General features: G+C 35.7%; 1 protein-coding gene and 1 pseudogene across 6 annotated transcripts in view; one reads left to right on the top strand and one right to left on the bottom strand.

The window, feature by feature from the left end:
* SLC38A9 (solute carrier family 38 member 9) overlaps positions 1-18,051 on the top strand; it is a 109,078-nt gene extending 91,027 nt beyond the window's left edge. For 4 of the 6 annotated variants that reach the window (XM_068535347.1, XM_068535348.1, XM_068535349.1 and 1 more), the window contains 4 exons: positions 6,254-6,367; positions 7,963-8,111; positions 11,841-11,930; positions 13,131-18,051. In XM_068535347.1, the coding sequence (XP_068391448.1) occupies positions 6,254-6,367; positions 7,963-8,111; positions 11,841-11,930; positions 13,131-13,296 (519 nt within the window). In that variant the 3' untranslated portion in view covers positions 13,297-18,051. Of the gene's footprint in view, positions 1-6,253; positions 6,368-7,962; positions 8,171-11,840; positions 11,931-13,130 lie in introns of those variants that run through there. The other 2 variants (XR_011073070.1, XR_011073069.1) reach the window with 2 other exon arrangements.
* On the bottom strand, positions 733-1,228 carry LOC137755145 (small ribosomal subunit protein uS10-like; annotated as a pseudogene).
* Positions 18,052-18,733: the final 682 nt, after the last annotated feature.

Raw genomic sequence — 18,733 nt, 5'->3', positions numbered from 1 at the left:
CCCCCTAACCACATGGTTCAAATTTAGGTTGCCACAGGATTTGAACTATGAGTACTTGCATAAAGTAGTAACTGCTAGCCCTTCAGTTCATAAATCACTCCATAAATAACAGATGCACAACATGATTAGTTATCAGTCACACCACTTCTTTCAAAATCTGTCAGAGGTTGGTCACTGCCCATCTGTTATTCACGTTACACCCAGAGGACAAAGCAGATAGTTCAGTTGCCTCCTTGTCACCAGGTGGTAAACCCACATTATATTTTACAAAAATGGAGAATCGAGGAAATTGGCAAACAAACACAAAAGTGCAGAAATGAAACAAAAAGTAATAATGCTGGAAATGAAATTTGAATCAAACATATTTGACTGTGGAAATGTTGACACTGCTGCCATTCGAGAGGCTCTAGGTATGCAGCCAGAGGAACTTAGGGAAAGTGAACTTATCAACATGAATGAGGAAAGTAGTTGTGATGAAAAGGATGAAGATGTCCCAGAGGAAGTGACACTATCAAAAAACTTCACATTGAAAGAATTCTTAGCAATACTTCACAACATTGAAAGCACAAAAAATGAAATGTTGGAAGCTGACGAAAACTTAGAAGAAAGGAATATGACAGTTCACCAAAGCATAGAAAAGAAGTTTGCTCTTACAATTATACCGTGAGAAAGAGGAAGCATCATGGAACAATCATAATTTTTCCCATTGATTATTACGATCGCACTGCATGGTCATTTTTTTTTAACAACCATTAATCTATTAAAATAGTTGATATAAGCATCTGCAGTGGTGACTTCAACTGCTCAATACTGGTGGAAGTAATCTGCTTAACAATCTCTGAAAGACTGTACAAGTCAATGAATCACTTACGGGTCTTCATCTGGAACCAACTTTGAAAAATCTTAGAGTCTTAGAACCTTCATCTCTAAGACTTTTTCTTGTAGTGACTCCCAGAGTCTTGGTTGGCGTCTGAACTGGTCCTTTCGCTTTTAGATTTTTTTCCTTTGTGCCTCTGATCGAGTCAGCACATCCCTTCTCCAGAGGTTTTATGTTGTGGCTGGATGGAGTAATTCTCCCTTGGTGAGGTGTTAAAGGGGTCTTCCCAGTATCTGCAAGCCTTTGCTGCAGCGCAGCTTCCTGACTGACCTGTTCCTGGGTGAGAGCAAACAGCGGTGAGGCAGGAGCAGGAGCAGACCGACCCCAGCTGTGCTGCAGCTGCGAAGGCATCTTCCTCAAAAAAGGTGTCCAGGCGCCTTCACAGTCTCATAGTACCATGAAAAGAGAGGACTGTCCGTACTTAGCTTTGCTCCTGGAAATTCTTAAGAGGAAGAGCTTTGCTGGAAATTTACACCAGTTTACCTGAAGGTGTGCATTCCTCAGTGTGAGAAGCTCCGGACTGACTGGGTAGAGAGATGAATGTTCCTGTTCATAGTCCCCGAAGGACATAGGAAGAGTCCTGCCTGCCTTTCCTACAGAAACACTCAATGGGCCTTGAAATCCGTATTCCATATGTAAATACCATAAAATGAGTTCTTGTTTCTGTTGAGTTTTGGGACTAGCATTTTGTAGAACTAGTATGTGAGGTTCAGCTAATGAAATGTAACTCAACTTTTGTCACTTGTGGAAAATATTTTTTTAAAGGCTTAAAAATAAAAGTTGAAATGGATGATGTCTTCTTACTGTCTTAATTGATTGAAACTAGTATATGAAATGTGGCCCAGCTTTCAAAAAATCAGTTATACTTCATGTTAACTTCTTAAAATATTAATAATTACTAGTGATAAAGCTAATATTTATGAAACACTGTGTGCCAGCAAAATTCTAAACATTTTAAATACTTGTAAATATAAACACTCTCCTTTTGACTATACTTATATATTGCATAAATTAAGCTAAATGGGTACTATATTCTGAGAAAAACTTTGTCATTTGATTTATTTAATGATTGTACTTTTAATCAGGTTTCAGTAAGTAATTTGACTCACAGATGTTTTGTTAATATCATGATACAATATTTTCTTGAGATTTAAGTCAGAAAATATGAAGTTTGTCAGGAACTCTGAATTCTTAATGTTGATGTTGAGTTAGTCATTCACAGATCAGTAAAAAAAAAAAAAAAAGCTTGAAAATAGAAGATATAAGAATAAAAAAGGCCTCATTCTCTTCTATATAGACTATAGTTGGACGTGGATCTAAAGACATTTGTGAAGGAGAACAGTGAGGCGCCTAAACAGGTGTAGTGCTCAGATCTTCCAGGTTTTCCAAATTTGACTTAATTTCATGGGTTTTTTTCCACCAAACATAATTTTTTATATGTATAACTAAATGAGATATAATTTCTATTTTTAGCAAGGCATACCTTACCAAAAAAAAGTTGTAGAGTTGAAGATCATCCAACTCATTTCTTATTATCAGAATATATATTCTTTATAACCATCCTGGATATGGTATTTCCTCATCTTGTTGGAATTTCCTCATCATGTTTGAATCAGAACCTATATCGTGCTTTTTTTGTTTTGTTTTGCCTATCTTTGTTTAGTTTTATGCCCTGCTTACTTCTTTAAAAACTATTTGAGATGCCTTATATCTTAATTTATTATTCACTTCTTGCTTCTTATGAATCTGTGTAGTTTACTTAACTATATACATCAGCAGAAGTTTTTATGTAAATGTTTGGGGTAGGTCTGTCATTTTCTTAGTAAATGCTCCACTGGATAGTATTTTCACTATGAACAGTACGTGGAACAGATAGATTATAAAACGTATTTGAGAAACAGAATGTGCTCCCAGACCCACTTGTGTCCCAGTTGTCATTCTTCCTGTCATTAGTTCTCTACTGCCAGCCCTGCTAGCCACTGCTTATTTGTGAGGCAGAATAAGTTACCTTATTAATGTGTAGGATTCTTGACACATTACCAGTTCATATGGTCACTTGTGCCTGTTTTTAAATATTTTTTTACTTTGAGCCTCATTTTCTAAAAGATGGTTTTTTTCCACCATTTTCCATTAAACAGGCTTTTAAGAGGCCTAGAATAGTGATGGCTTGCGTTCAAGCCAGAGAATAGCAAAGCCCACATGTGTGCATGCTCTTCATAGGTGGCATGTTTCCCAGAATTGTGCTAAACCTCAGCTGCTTTTTATATTAAAATATCATTTCTGTTCCTTAGAGTATTTTCAGATGAAAACGGATATGTAACTCTTTTTTTAATATATAAATTTATTTATTTGTTTATTTTTGACTGCGTTGGTCTTCATTGCTATGCGTGGGCTTTCTCTAGTTGTGGTGAGCAGGAGATACTCTTCATTGTGGTGCACGGGCTTCTCCTTGTGGTGGCTTCTCTTGCGGAGCACCGGCTCTAGAGCGCAGGCTCAGTAGTTGTGGCACACGGGCTTAGTTGCTCCGTGGCATGTGGGACCTTCCCAGACCAGGGCTCGAACCCGTGTCCCCTGCATTGGCAGGCGGATTCTTAACCACTGCGCCACCAGGTAAGTCCCCAGATGTGTAACTCTTGACCTAGTTCTACTGAATGTACATTTATACTACTGTGAAATAGAACTTTTCTGATTATAGTATTTCTCTTGCATCTATATGTGTGCTTTATTGTATCATTTGTTACTCAAAACTTGTTACCTCTCTTTCACCTTTTTCTTTACTATTGTTTATTAACTATGACACAAATGTATTAGAAACTGGTTAGCTCTCCATTGTAGTAGCTAAGGGCATGCAATTTGGAGCCAGAAAGTCTTTGGTTTGAATATTGACTTCACCAACTGTTCACTGCGTAACCATGAAAAATGTTGTAGGGACTTCCCTGGTGGCGCAGTGGTTAAGAATCCGCCTGCCAATGCAGGGGACACGGGCTCAAGCCCTGGTCTGGGAGGATCCCACGTGTGCACTACAACTACTGGAGCCCGTGCTCCACAACAAGAGAAGCCACTGCAGTGAGAAGCCCACGCACTGCAGTGAAGAGTAGCCCCCGCTCACCTCAACTAGAGAAAGCCCGCGTGCGGCAACGAACACCCAACGCCACCAAAAAAAAAAGAAGAAAAGTGTTGTAACCTAGCTGCACTAATTTACTTATCTATAAAATGAAGAAAAGGATTGTACCTACATTAAGTGAGATAATATATGTACTGTGCTTTGCACAGAGCCTAGTACCTAGAAGCACTTAATAATTGTAGACAGCATGATTATTTTTACCTACATTTACTGAGTTCCTACTTTGTACCAGGTATTGTCCTGGGGATTGGGGATACAAAGATGAAGAAGACACAGTCCTTGTCCTCAGGGGTCTCATAGTCTAGTAGTATGGACCAACTTAGATGTGGAAAAATTAAAATACCAGCATGATAGAAGAACTATTAACCTTGACTACTTTTTGGGTGTCAGAGAACATTTTCTTTCCAGTTGATATCCTCATATCATATATATAGATTCTTTTATAATAAAAATTAATGACAATTACAATATAGGGTAGTAGATGCTATATTTCAGATATGTGTGCAGTGCTATAAGAACAGGGAAGCAGAAGGGGGAAACTATCTTATCAGGAAGCCCTTGCATCTTTGCCTTTTTATCTTCATCAGATTTTCCCCAAAGTTTGCTAAGGTACACATCTTTGCAGGAAACCTGCCCCAAATAATGTGTTGATCACGTGGTGTACTGGCTAAAGACTCCATGAAATGGTAGCTGTCCTTTTTTATATATAGCTCTCTCTGACACAGCCTTCTTGGCCTTCCAAGATTTTGCGTTTTGCAAAACTTCTTTGTTCCTGAGTGATATTGAGTAGGTTGAGCGTAGAATGACTTTCAAACGTCATAATGGGAGACTACTACCCTTTGATATGAAAATAAGAGTTGCCTGGTTCATTTCTGTTTATACTACACAAGACCAACAGGCAACCCAAGGGGTGGCTGAAATCTAGCCTGAGATGGGCCCTAGAGCTTCAAGAACTAGAGGAAAGACTTTGGAACTTCCCTGGAGGTTTGGTCAGCCTCTCCTTCTTCAACCCTACACAATTAGAAACTCTGAAAAGGCTGGAAGCAATCTCCATAATCCAGGTTCCTGTAGTTCCATAGCCTATCCACTGTCTAATTTAGGGTTTGAAATCCCTGTTTTGTTTTCAAGCTGATTGTCATCTTAGACCTAACTTTGGATTTCTCATAGTTAGTTACTTGCTTTTTAAGTGAATTTATCAACATTTAAGTTTATAACTCTCTACTGTTGCTTTAGCCCATTTAAGGAGGAACGTTTTCCCAAAAATCAGAAATGTTCTCTAATACCAAATGTCCAGTTTTCTTACTGTGGTATCAAACTAAAGCAAAACTGTATATAATTTTTTTTCTTACCTGTTTTCTTAGCTTTCAAAGTAATGTGTGTTTAAAATGAAAAGTGAATAGGCTTATAGCCATAATTTAGTTGTGCTGAATTATTTGGCCATAACTTTAGTGGTGATGGAGACCAGATTTATAAGCTGTGGGATCTGTTCTGTTTGGATCTGACAGCTGGCTTCATTAAATATCTTGGAGCTTTTTACTTTGCATGGGGATGGTTGGGAGGGTGGGAACAGCAGTGGAAGAAAGCAATCCACTTTATTTAATGTTCTGCATTTGTTTACTGGTTCCAATCATAACATTGTGCAGCTGTTTGAACAGCTGCCTTTTGATTTCCTTTTGTTTACTGTTTAGGTTTATTAAGCGTGTCTTTAATACCTGCTTATTGTCTGCTTTAGCTTTCCTTCTTTATTAAATATATTTTAATATATACCAGTCTCTTTTGGTCTAGGCATGCTTTGATGATTTAACAAGTTAATTCACTAAAAGAAAAAAAATTTTTAATTCCATAAGTCATACAGAAAGTAGCCTATTCTTGATTTCTTGTTGTCCCTTAGCTTTATTATTTTAGTTAAATATTTTATATTTTGGCAAATGAATTACATTTTGAAATTAAGTCAGAATTTCAGTCATGTTAAATCACCATTTATGTTAACTTTCTAAGTCTGCCAACAGGTAGCTTATTCTACATACTCCAGAATAGTTTTTAAAAAGTTGTCAGACTAATTGTAAAGTACATGAATCTTGTTTTAACTACTTTCTCTGAACAAACTGGATACCCAGGAGGTATACACAGACACACAGAGCAAAAAGATAAATCTTATGTTTATTTGTCAGTCTTATTATTTAGCCTATTCAGGTATACTTACTTACTAAAAATTTATTCAACGTTGTGGGAATTTTATTCTCTCTTTACAGGTGAGGGACTTGTCCATTGCTTATATGCTGGTGACATTAACTTATCTCTATATTGGAGTCCTGGTTTTTGTTTCATTTCCTTCACCACCATTATCCAAAGATTGTATAGAGCAGGTAAGGCACTGTGTACCCTCTCTGTGTGATTGTTTACACCTTCATATCTGCAGAGCAAGCAGTGTGATACAGTAGCAAAATGTAATACCAGACAGGCCTGAGTTTGAATACAATCTCTACTATTTACCGTGCATGTGGGAATTTAAGCACCTTCCCCCTCCTTTGTGAGCTTCGGTTTCCTCTTCCATTAAATATTATAATAGATACTCCATAGATTTTTAGATGGACTCTCTGAGAAGACCTACTGCATGCTGGCACCTTGTGGTACTCAAATAAATGATTCCTATTATATGCATAGTATTTTTGTGTGTGGGGGGAATTGTACTAGTAGTAGTCTTGAATTTATAAACCCTCCACAGAGACTATATTCAATTCCCTTATTTTCCAAAGTCCAGATCTGGAAATGTCTTGAATAAACTGGTGTCTTAGTTCATCAGTCCATAATAATAGGTCTGACACCCATTTTGGTACTATGTGTCAAGTATCAAAGCAAAGAAAGACTATTTGACTGTTAAAAAGACAGAGGGAGAGACAGAAAGAATAAAAGAAACATTCTTTTGCTAAAAGGTTGCCATAAATAATATTTTCTTTGCTTTGGCCTGTCATAAACCTGGGAATAGTGTAATCTCTAGTTTTATGTAACTGAAGAATTTCTCACAAGAAATAGCATGCACAGGTGATTTTCTTTCTAGGCAGAAGAAATTCCTCTAATAGAGTGTAGTGGAGTATATAATATGATTTATTACAGATGAATTATAAAGATTATTTCAGCATAATAGTGGTAATAATGTTCTCATCTTTATAAGATAAATAGGTTTGAGTTATTGCTGTTATGATAGCTTGAAATGTTCTCTTGATTTCATTGATTCCAGAAGTTCTTTGGCTTGGCAGCCAAATGTTTGCTGAAAATTCCCCTGATGTGAACAATCCCATATAAAGCCCACTCCCTTGGGAATGAGAATATCTATGGTATTTGTATTTGCAAGGAAAAAAAAATCTGAGTGATTAGCTTTTTTTTTTCTTAGATGCGTAACGAAAATGGAGAAAAGAATCATGAAAGGAAGGAGAAATAAATTCTTTTCTATTTATTGATAGACTGTACATAATAATGATAGTAGGTGATAGATACACTCTCACCTTATTCTGTAATCTTACTTTGAAAGTGCTACAGTGTTTCAGAGGAGGAAAAGCAAGAGAACTATTAAGGATGAAGTAGCATTGAATTAGCTATTTAAATTTATTCAAACAAATTTATGCTTGAACCTTATAGAGCAGTACTTCTCAGACTATCAGTGGTGGACAAGGTCTTCTTTGTTGTTGTTGTTTCAATATCAAATCATTTGCAGACTGATACTTTTGTAAAATGCCACATTTTTATTCTAATGTCAAATGTCTTTAAGTTTCCAAACACTTACTTTCAATTTCTGTACTTAGCTCATTGAAGAATAATAGTTAACAAACAGTTTGTGGATGGACGCCTGTCCACAAACCACAATTTGAGTGGCACCCATGTTCAAACGAAGCGAAAAAATTCCATTTTATAAATTTGTGTATACTGAATTTGATTTGTAACATTATTATCTTTCTTGGATTAGAATTTTTTAGACAACTTCCCTAGCAGTGACATCCTGTCCTTCATTGCAAGGATATTCCTGCTGTTCCAGATGATGACTGTATATCCACTCCTAGGCTACTTGGCTCGTGTCCAGCTGTTGGGCCATATCTTCGGTGACGTTTATCCTAGGTAAGGGCTCTTCTCTTGACCAGCAAGATGTGCCAAGCAACAAATGACTGTGCAAACAGGTCAGTTTAAAATGTGACTGATCCTTTTGCTATAAAAATTTGCCTAATGAACAGTGAAAAATTTGCCTAACACCAAGGATAGATCATTGGTGTTCTTGTCCCAGAAGAGCTTTAAAAATAGAAGCCTCTCCCTTGTCCAGAATGATTTAAAGTTAATTCCTTCCAGTGTATTTATGTTAGCTCTGATACCAGTTATATTTATCTTATGATTTAGTCGCTATTAATCTACTCTTTGCCAAGAAGTTAATAGTATGTAGGACCTGTATGGCTAATGAGAAGCAACTCTTTTAATTATTGGTTATTGATATTTACTTGTATATTTTACATTCATGCATTTTTACATAAATGATCATTGTTTAGGATTGAAGGTGAGATACATAACAAGTTTAATTTCTTATTTGCTTCTGTAACTACTGCTGTAATTTTTAATCTCTTATTGGTAATGGAGGAGTTGTGAGTCCTTTTGAAAATCTGTTCAAAGCTAGTCACCCTCATCCAAGAGAAGTTTCTATATGCTGCTTCAGGTTTCCCTGAAACTTCCTTGTGGACCCCTGGTTAACTCCTACTCTTAATTAAGTTTTATTATAGATTCATTCTAGTAAAAAGTACCTAACCCTGACCTATTTTATTGGGAATAAATGATCTTAAATGAAGAAAACTTTTGGATAAAATTTGAACAAAATTACATTTACAGTAACCAGCTAAACAAGTGGTCTTAACCAGTTTATTTGAAGTGAACTAATGCAGTCTTTCCCCTCATTTAATAAATAATTAGTTATAAATATGTAGGTTTAAAAACACAAAAGCTTTTAAAAGCAGAAATCAAGAGTTACCAGGCTTCTAGCATTGACAATAGCAGCAGCTACAGTTTTCACATTGGATTTCAGTAAATATTATTCCTATTGTGTTTATACACCGTGCTATATTTACATTCACCAAAATAAAATAAATACGAAGAAGTAATAGATGAAAAACATTCTAGGTAAATGCCTTATTCCTGTTTTCTGCCATTATTTTGCGTAATGTTGGCTGTTAGAATGTTTTTTCTTCTTGGAAAAAGTCTGGAATTCCCTTTTGTGTTCACATTACTTTTCTTCCCCTGCCACCAAGAACATATTATCATTTATCCTACAGTTACAAGTACTCTACAGACTGCATACTTTGGAGCATACTTTTTGATTTCAGGACCCCTTTACACCTTTAAGGTTTGAGGACCCCCAGGAACTTTAGCTTATGTGGGTTATATAGATCAATATTTAACATATGAAAAATTAGAACAGAATTTTTAAAAGGTTTATTAATTTATTTAAAAAGCAATAATAAAACCATTACTTGTTAACATAAATAACATTTTTGAAAAATAATGATTTTCAAAAAACTTTTCTTTTACATTTCAAAACTGATTAATGACATTAAAACTGATTTAATGTCTGATTTGCTAGTAGATTATTGGATTCTCCTAGCTTCTTCTGCATTCATTCTGTTGTAAAGTGTAATTTTTGTTTAAATATATGAAGAAAATACACCCTCCCATAGACACATAGTTGGAACAAGAAGGAGTACTTTTAATAGCCTTTTCAGATCATTGTGGATATTCTTCTTTGATATTATGCCATACCTTGACAAGTGGTAGTTTTTTAAAAGTTAGTTGAATCTGAAACTCAGTTACATTAAAATCCATTGGTCTATCTTACACTTCGGATCTTTTACCCATGCATGATTTTATAACATCAGGGTTAGTCCTTTGGAAAATATTGGTTCAGTGAGTTCTGTAGATCTTCCAAATGTTGACACACTTCATTATGCACACTTCAAAACCCACATTCATTAATATCAAAAGTCTTTAGATATTTATTGGAAAACTGTCGAGCTCTCATGGTGGCAAATACAAGCTCTCCAAAATTCTAGTTTTTACTCGAAAGCTCAAATGTTATCATTGGCAACACAAACTACCAGTTGCTTTCCTTGAAATTACAAGATCATATCATTCATTTTCAAGAAAATGTCTGTCAAATACCCAAGTCTGAAGAACCATAGTTTGTCTGCCTTTCAAGTAAAAATAGCGGTCTTCGGATAAAACGGCGGGGTTGTCCCCCAGCTCAGTTGCACAAGTACTTTTCCTCAAGACAACCTTTTTACTTCAGTATGCAGCAGATGTGCTTTATTATATACTTCCTATTTGATCATACAGAATACTAAAAAGATGTATGTTCGAAGTATGAGATTTAATAAAACATAATTTTTACTCCTTTATCAAGGACAATTTTTAATAAAACTTTTTTTTTTTTTTTTTGAGAGTGTTTGGCAGTAAAGAATACAGTATAGAATACAGACAGGTGCAGCTGCCTCTATCCATGCTAAGGGGGCAGCAGTTTACCCACCAATGCTTTTGCAAAGCAAGTAATGTTTTGTCTGATTGGAAAATAATTTTTACCTCAGGGCTTCCTGAAAGGGAATTAGGAACTTCCCTGGGGTTCGTGGTTACACTTTGAGAACCACTACTTTGGAAAATACACAAAGTTGATTCCTTTTACAATATAGAAATAACAAAGGTCCAACCAATGTCTCTCTCAAAGCTCTGAAACAATTTTAAGGTTGGAGTTTCTGGATAATAGTAAGATCTGGAAGCCTGAATATCTTTGTAATTCATCAAGATGGATGACTAACCACTTATTTGTGTAAATAATTTTCCTTATTTTTAATTCTTTCTGTAATCTATACCTAGGATTAATTAACCTCTGATAACTTGGGCTCAAAATGTTGCTTTGATGTGTAAATTTGGCTTTTAAGGATCATTTTTGGGGGAAATGGAGTTATTTCTTGAACATCGTATTCCATCTACATTATGTTTATTTGTGTCCAGAAGTGATTCCCAAACCTTGAATTGTTAACATCTAGTTCAAGTTATTTAGCAGATATTCTATTCATGGTAAATACTGAATAGCTTTAAATGACTAAATCTGAAAAATAAAAACCTGCCCATTTTGCCTTACCCCTTAATAAAATTTATTTTTCTAATTATAAAAGTAAACACTTTACAAAGAAATATTGTAAAACATAAAATTTGTTAAATATAGAAACAAAGAAAAATTACCCCAAATCCCAAATTATAACACAGTCACTACACCCGTTTCAGTGTATTTCCTTCTGATATTTTTTCAAGTGTTTTCAGACTTTCTTGTGTAGTAAAAATCTAACTAACTTTTCCTCAAGTTGCCTAGATGGATTTTTACCATCTAGGTAACAGTGATTACTTATTTTTAATGTTTTTTAATATATTCCATCAAGTAAATTGTTACCCTGCCATATATCTAGGATGCTTCTGTCTTTTCACAAATATCTTCATGTTAATAGCTTTTTCAATTATTTTCTTATGATTTTCCACCCAAATGGAATTATGTGTCAAAGAATGTGAACCCTGATACACACTACCAGTTTGCTCCTACAAAATTTAACCTATTTATATAATTGCACAAAAGGGCCAGTATCACTGTCCCATCACCAGTATTGAGTACTATTGTTGCCTTCTATTTATGCTGTAATTTTATTGTCAAGTTTAAGACATTCTCATTTTAAAGATGATAATAATGAATTTTATTCTCATATTAATTGTTATAATTTGCCTGTTTTTATATTTTTTCTTCCTCCAAACTCTCTTCTCAACTTTTAGCATTTTCCACGTGTTGATTCTTAATCTAGTTATTGTGGGAGCTGGCGTGCTCATGGCCTGTTTCTACCCAAACATAGGAGGAATCATAAGGTACTGCCTGTAAGGGAACTTTGTCCCTTCATATATTGGTCTTTATTTTTATGCTTTTCCTGTTGTTGTTGTAGTTGTTGTTTTGATATAATTGTATAAAATTCCTGTGAGTATTTAAAACCGGTAACATTCAAATGTAGTTCCCTGGTATCAGTTAAGGTGCTCGTTATCTTCCATTTCTGCTTATTCCTGACTCTAGAAGTCCCATTATCCCTTAGCCTTATGTACCTCTCCCCTTCTCTTTTTCTTTTTCTCATAATTTTCCACTGTATTCCTTTTTCTTTATCCAAAATAAAGTTGTTTTTAATATATAATATATAACTTCTTGGGGTACCTCAAATGTCTCTAATATGTCAAGGCTATGTCCTAACTTTCTTAATCCCTTTCTACTCAAGAACATATTTCAGTGTCAATTGTAGTCATAAAGTAAGAGTTTAGATCCCAGATGGCTCTTTCCTTAATATCCTTTCTCCAAATACATTGTGATAGGTTGAGTAGATTGGGAATATATTTGTGACCTCAGATTCTCATGGAAAACTGAAATTTAGAATAATCTGATTTCCTTGACCTGTAGAGAGCAGGACTGGGTCACTTTTTGGAAGACCCTTACCTAAGAAAGTAGCAAGAAACAAAAGGGGAGACATTTAGCCTGATGCTTATTGAATATAATGGATTTACAAGTTCCCATTAACCTGTTTTCAAGAAAACTAAGTATAGGGAAGGAGAGAAGAAAGTATGGGTTCCTCTGTCATGTGTTTAGGTATTTTTGTTACTATCTTTGATAATTATGCTGAATGCCAAGGAGGCACTCTCAGTCTTAAGCAGATGCTAGCAGTCCTTCAACAACTCAGAATTTATAATTAGTTTATAAAAGATCAAAGGTAGGAAGCCTATCTCCAGATGTTTCTGAGGAAGTAGCCATAATCACTGAGATACAGAGGAACTAGGGAGATTTGAGAGATGAATAAAAAACTCTTTGTCAAGCAGATGCTATAAAGATGAACAGGAAATAATATTTTATATTAACTTAGCAAGTAAAATAAGTTTTAAACTCAAATGCTTTATGTCAACAACAAATGAATCAAAAACAATTTTATTGTAATATCAGACTGAGGAGGATTTAAATTGTACTATATTTACCATAATTGTAAATCAGAAAAACGCAGGATGAATATTAACCCAAAAGCTTTTATTTTGCAGATATTCAGGAGCAGCATGTGGCCTGGCCTTTGTATTCATATATCCATCTCTCATCTATATAATTTCCCTGTACCAAGAAGAGCGTCTAACATGGCCTAAGTTAATCTTTCACATTTTCATCATTATTTTGGGCCTGGCTAACCTAATTGTTCAGTTTTTTATGTGAAATAGTCAACTGTCTTCTCCAGATCTTTCATGGTGTTTTGAACTCTGACAACAGTCCCACATAAACTCACTTGTAAATGCTGTTGTTGCCGTAATTATTAATGTTTTCCTGAGGTAATTTGAAACCAAGGGAAATAGTGGTCCATTAATAAGTAATTCTTGTTAGAATGGGGAAAAGGGCAGTAAGAGTGGTCTTAATCTCTTTACCTTTTTCGTATTCACTCATCTCTTCATTCTCACTTGTCTTTTCTGAGTAGAAATGTATGCCCCTAGGAAAAATCATGCTGGGTTTTGCTTTTAGAGATGTAGGGTGGGTGGGTTTATTCTGGCTACAATAATGATTCTCAGAGTGTCAGAGCAACTATATTGCCAGATCCCATTTCTGTTTTATGTTTCAGTGATTCACTTTTATTTAATTACTTGCTATATCATTTCTGCAGTTTGCCCAAACCTTTACTGTTTTGGACAGTAAACCAAATACCTCATTTTAAAAAAGAAGTGTCCATGACATCAGTGTTAGTAGGGTGAATTCTTACGTGAGCCCTTAATCTCTGTTTTAAAAAAGAAAGAAGGGAAAAAAAAAAAAAAAGCAATGTCAGCACAGGCCCCATGGTCATGAAACTTATGTAAAATAAAGGAACTAGGAGAGAGTTTGTTGCTATCTGACTCCTCTTTTGTTTCTAATCCAGTTCCAGTTCCCCAAGCCATATTTTGCATAGGAACAAGTATGATTGTCCTCATAGACCCAGGGGGCTCTTTGGCTTTTTGGACCCCTGAGGATTGCATAGGATGTGATGTCAGGACCAGTGAGGAAGAATATAGGAAGCATGGAAGAGAGGGATATATGAGGCATTAAGGGAATAGAGAGGGGCCAGAAAGAGTGAGGCCTCCTTAAAAGTGTATTCTCTGCTGGGGGTGAAAGTGATTTCTTCAACACAGGAAAGGATTACTTTTGTTCAAAGTATGACCTCCAGAAGGAGACCCCCTCAACTTACTTCTGTAACTGTCAGGGTAGAGGTTAAATCCCCAAAAGAAAAACTACTTGGATCTGAGAAAAGGATTAGGGAATCTGAATTCTTTGATTGGCACTCTCCTCTTTTTCTTTCAAACTAAAAACTAAACCAAAATCTAAATCCATGTCTTTCATGTAATATAGCCTCCATGTTCAGCTGGAAAAGTTAGATTTCTCTAATTTTATGATACCATTAAACAGTGTATTGTGTTAATACACATCCCAAGATAATGTGTAGATTTGTGTTATTTTCCTTCCTTTGAGAAAGACAGGTGAAATGGTTTTTTAAACCTGGTAAAGAGCCCCAGATTCAAGACCAGCCGTTCTTCCTTTTAGCAGAGCTTTCTATCTAGTCCATAGACCCGTACCTATACTGATGAACTATACTGTCTAAAGCTCTTTTTTAGAAAGTCTCATTATGAAAATTCTCAAGCATACACAAAAGTAGAAAAAAATAATATGATAAATCCCCCCATACCCATCCCCTACATTTAGTAATTATAAGACTTTGCCGCATTGCTCACCTATCCCCCTTTTTTCCTCTTCCACTGAAACATTTTAAAGTCAATCTTCAAGTTATGTCATTTCATCTCTACAAACCTTAATATGTACTTGAACTTAGTTACGTTTATTGAGGGAGACAGTCTCTCTGAAGTTTTTTGTTGTTGTTGTTAGCAGAAACTGCTGGTAGAAGTTAGGTAATTAGAAAATTCTGCATTACGTGTCTGGATCCCTGTGTTAACCTCTCTTAGAACAGGAATATAAGGCGTGGAGAAAATGTGTCTCTGTGCCTCTGCATCTTTATGATTTGAGAGTTTTGTTCAGTTAGAGACATAGGAATCAAAAGCCAGACCTTAAGAGATCTTCCAGGCTTAATCCTTGTTTATCTCTAGTTGCCTCCCTTGTCTTTAAAAACTTCAGAGACAAAGTTGCATTGCCTTTTTTCAAAGATATACTTGAATGTTTTAACACATAGAAAAGTGATTTGGTGTATTTTTGCACATTTAATAATCAAAGTGAATATGAAAATGAATGCATTATTGATTAAACTAAAAAGCAACGTGATATTTGCTTTTTGTTTTCTTTAAGAGACTTGCTGATTTAGAATTTCCAAAATCCTATGTTAGACTTATGCTGAATGCTGAATGACTTTGCCTCCTTAGGTTTTTCTTCACAAAACCAGCTCCTTTGGCCTATTAATTAGCTTGGTCGGAAAACTCTTTGTGTACATGTGTCCTGCCTCACAAATTAGAATGATGAGATGAGATCTCATTCTGATCATATTACAATTAATTTTAGACTTTCTCTGCTGTCATCTCTTTGAATTTTCTAATTAAATTTCTTTCACTTTTTGCTCTGATGTGGTTAATCTTAGTTTCTTTGAATTTAGCTTATTTAACACATAACTGAGGACGTTATAAAATTTAAAATAGCTTGTTTAGAGAGCTCTTCCTTGGAAAGGCTCTGGATGAATATGTGGTATGCTAATACTATTGCCAGAAAGGACAAAGAAATATGCTTTGACATTTGACACCTATGGATGATCATCCAAAATCAGTTTCATCATCACACCCAAAAAATGTATTGGAATAAAGAATAAACTTACCCACAAAAAGGGACTGTGTTAGAGGGAAATATTCACTTCATTTACACTAAATATATTTTGCAAATACAATACAGCCACTAAATGTAGAGGCAGAAGAGTTTTTGGTTTCTACTTGGAGTTCATTAGGAGAATTTTTTTATCTGTATTTTGACTTACTCATTTCCATAAATAATTGAATAACTACTATCAGGGAGGGGGAAATTTCCCCCCATCCCTCTTGAGTTCTTTTGGCTGGTCTAATAATTAAATTGACCCAAGACATATTAACGGGAGAAAGAAGCAAAACAAAACAATTTAATTTGCATGTGTAGAATTCTCATAGAAATGGGACCCCCGAAGTGACCAAAGCAAGCTGTTCATATATCATTTTTAGACAAAGAAAGATTTGTGAAGATTTAACTTATGCTAGGGAGCAAACTGATGAAGAAGTAACAACATTTGTTTATAGTACAGCTTTTTAAGCCTTGAGTTCCCTAACTCGGGTGATAAGGACGCTTTGTAGCCTCCTGGTATAGGGAGGATACCTTCACCTGGGAGATTTATTTCTCGCTTTCATGGGGAAGGGGTAAGTCAGAGTGTTTGTTAATGGCTTTTGTTTCCACCAGCTGTTTCTCAAGTAACTTTAATTCAAAATAATCACTGTGCCACTGTGGCGTATCTTGAGGCAGCCTGTCCTGAGCCCCAGCACTGCCATGTTCGGTACTTTGGAGGAGGCAAGTATGTATAAGACATCACTCATATCCTAAAGGAACTTGTGGTCTAGTAAAGGAACTACGCCTACAGTTGACTATAATGCAAGGCACTTTCAGACAAAGAGAAACAGATCCCTTCCAGTCGGGATCCTCAGGGAGGGCAGGTAAAGAAAGCTGAGTGGTAAAGCTGCAAGGACACATTTTCAGCCTTCTCCTAATAACTGTACAAAATTTTAGGTGTTTGACACATTCACCATCAAGTGGGATCTTCTAAAGTGTAATTGCTTTTACTTTGGCAAATTTTCTCTAGGATAAGTTTTATAAGAAATATTTAACTGCTTCTGTATACTGTTTATTGTTCTCTTTGCATTTTAACACTGCAAGATTCACTTCTGTGAATCTTGGACAGCAAAGTACAATTGGTCAATAGGGGAAATAATCAGTAACACATTGGGCAGTACAAACAGAAAGATTCTATAAGATTTTCTCTCCAAAAATTTGACTTATTTATCTGTATTCAAAACGTCAAATGTTTGGGCTCATTGATTAGAGCAGAAAATATTGATGCTGCTTGTTTTCTTTACAAAGAACTGACCTGTTGCTTTTTAGAATCTGGTCGTGGTGATGTGGTGGTGGTTTGTTTTCTCATCCCAGTTCGAACGTCCAAAAGAAAATCCAAATCTAGCTGACACCTAAACAATAGAATGTTAACATTAGTTTGTTGTCCAAGATGGAACGCGCACAAGGCAGCCTGGCTGGCCCCAGTTTCACAGTCGACTGCCGACTTCACTTCAGATTATGTAAACATGTATTGCAAAACAGCTCTGACGGGAACCTCATAACCTAAACACTATTCTCTGAAATGTAATTTGTTGTCTTTTTATATAAAAGAAGAAATTAAATCAAAATTATTTTGAAGAAAAACGACTCTGGGATTTTGTTTAATTGAACTTTGCCAGGAAATGACATTGCCTAGTAGCACTGACCCCAGGGTAGAAGGAGTCCATCTTTTGCAGGGTCAGACTTCTCAAGTGACTCTGCGTGTGTCACATCAGGTCACTCAAGTGACCGATGCATGTCTTACATGCCCTCCCTCATGTTCTAGATCCTAAAAAAAAAAGGTATATGCTTTGTATTTTAACCAAAACCTAAAATGGTCATCCCTTTTGGACAATAAACTGTGTGACTTCTCCCTCTAAGAGCATTTCAGAATGAATGTGGCACTTCAGATAAGTGTAGCCCAGTTTCTGGCAAAGAGCTTAGTATCATAATCTTACAGAGCCATTTAAGGCAATAGAGAGCTCTTATCTTCTGCCTGCCTTAAGTAAAATTCCTTTTTTTCCCCAATGTCATTTTTTTTTTTTTATATTTCTCAACTCTTCTGCAAAGATAAAATAAGGCTATGTCTTTTTAAAAGATTAAAAATTCCTCCATTCTCCTTATTCATCTCAGGCCATAAAGTACAGGGCTGGGATAGGGATTAGAAAGGGCACACTCTGCAGATTTTTCCTCCTTTGGGTCTCTCTTGATGTCCCAAGTAATCCAACTGTGTTTGGTTTTAACAGACACTTAATATACACTTGTTTAATCAATCAATTAATGAGGCAGGGTTCCACTTTAATGGAAAACAATAATTGCTACTTTTTAAGAGTGTTTCGTTTCTACTTGGAGTTCAGTACCCAAAAAAAAAAAAAAAATTGGGCCAATCAGGTTCAGAATTAGTCTCTCGGCCAATATTTAAGTACTAACCAGATGCCAGACTCTGTGCTAAGCACAGAGTATCCAGTGGTGAACAAGGTGGATGTGGCCCTGACAGTCAGCATCCTTGCCCACCCTCTGAACTCCGGCAGCTGGTCATTTTCCAAGATAAAACTTTGATTATAATCACACAAAGTTATGTAGACATGTGGACAAATACTGGAAGGGGCCACAGAAGAATAAATGTGGGTTACCTGTTGAAGTGATGAGGTTCTAGGTGAATCATTTATGTTGTTACTTTATTATCTGCATGACTAACTTTCTAAAAAGATGTCTGTTATAAAAGAAGGCTTGTAGAAATTTATCTATACTCAAGCCATGAAGTAAAGGACCAACTTACAAAGAACCTTTGGAATGGGGGATAGAGGTC

This window comes from Eschrichtius robustus, chromosome 2, assembly GCF_028021215.1.
Source record: "Eschrichtius robustus isolate mEscRob2 chromosome 2, mEscRob2.pri, whole genome shotgun sequence".
Lineage (NCBI taxonomy): Eukaryota > Metazoa > Chordata > Mammalia > Artiodactyla > Eschrichtiidae > Eschrichtius > Eschrichtius robustus.
Note: the sequence above shows the minus strand (reverse complement) of the source record. Positions and strands in the feature narration are given on the sequence as shown.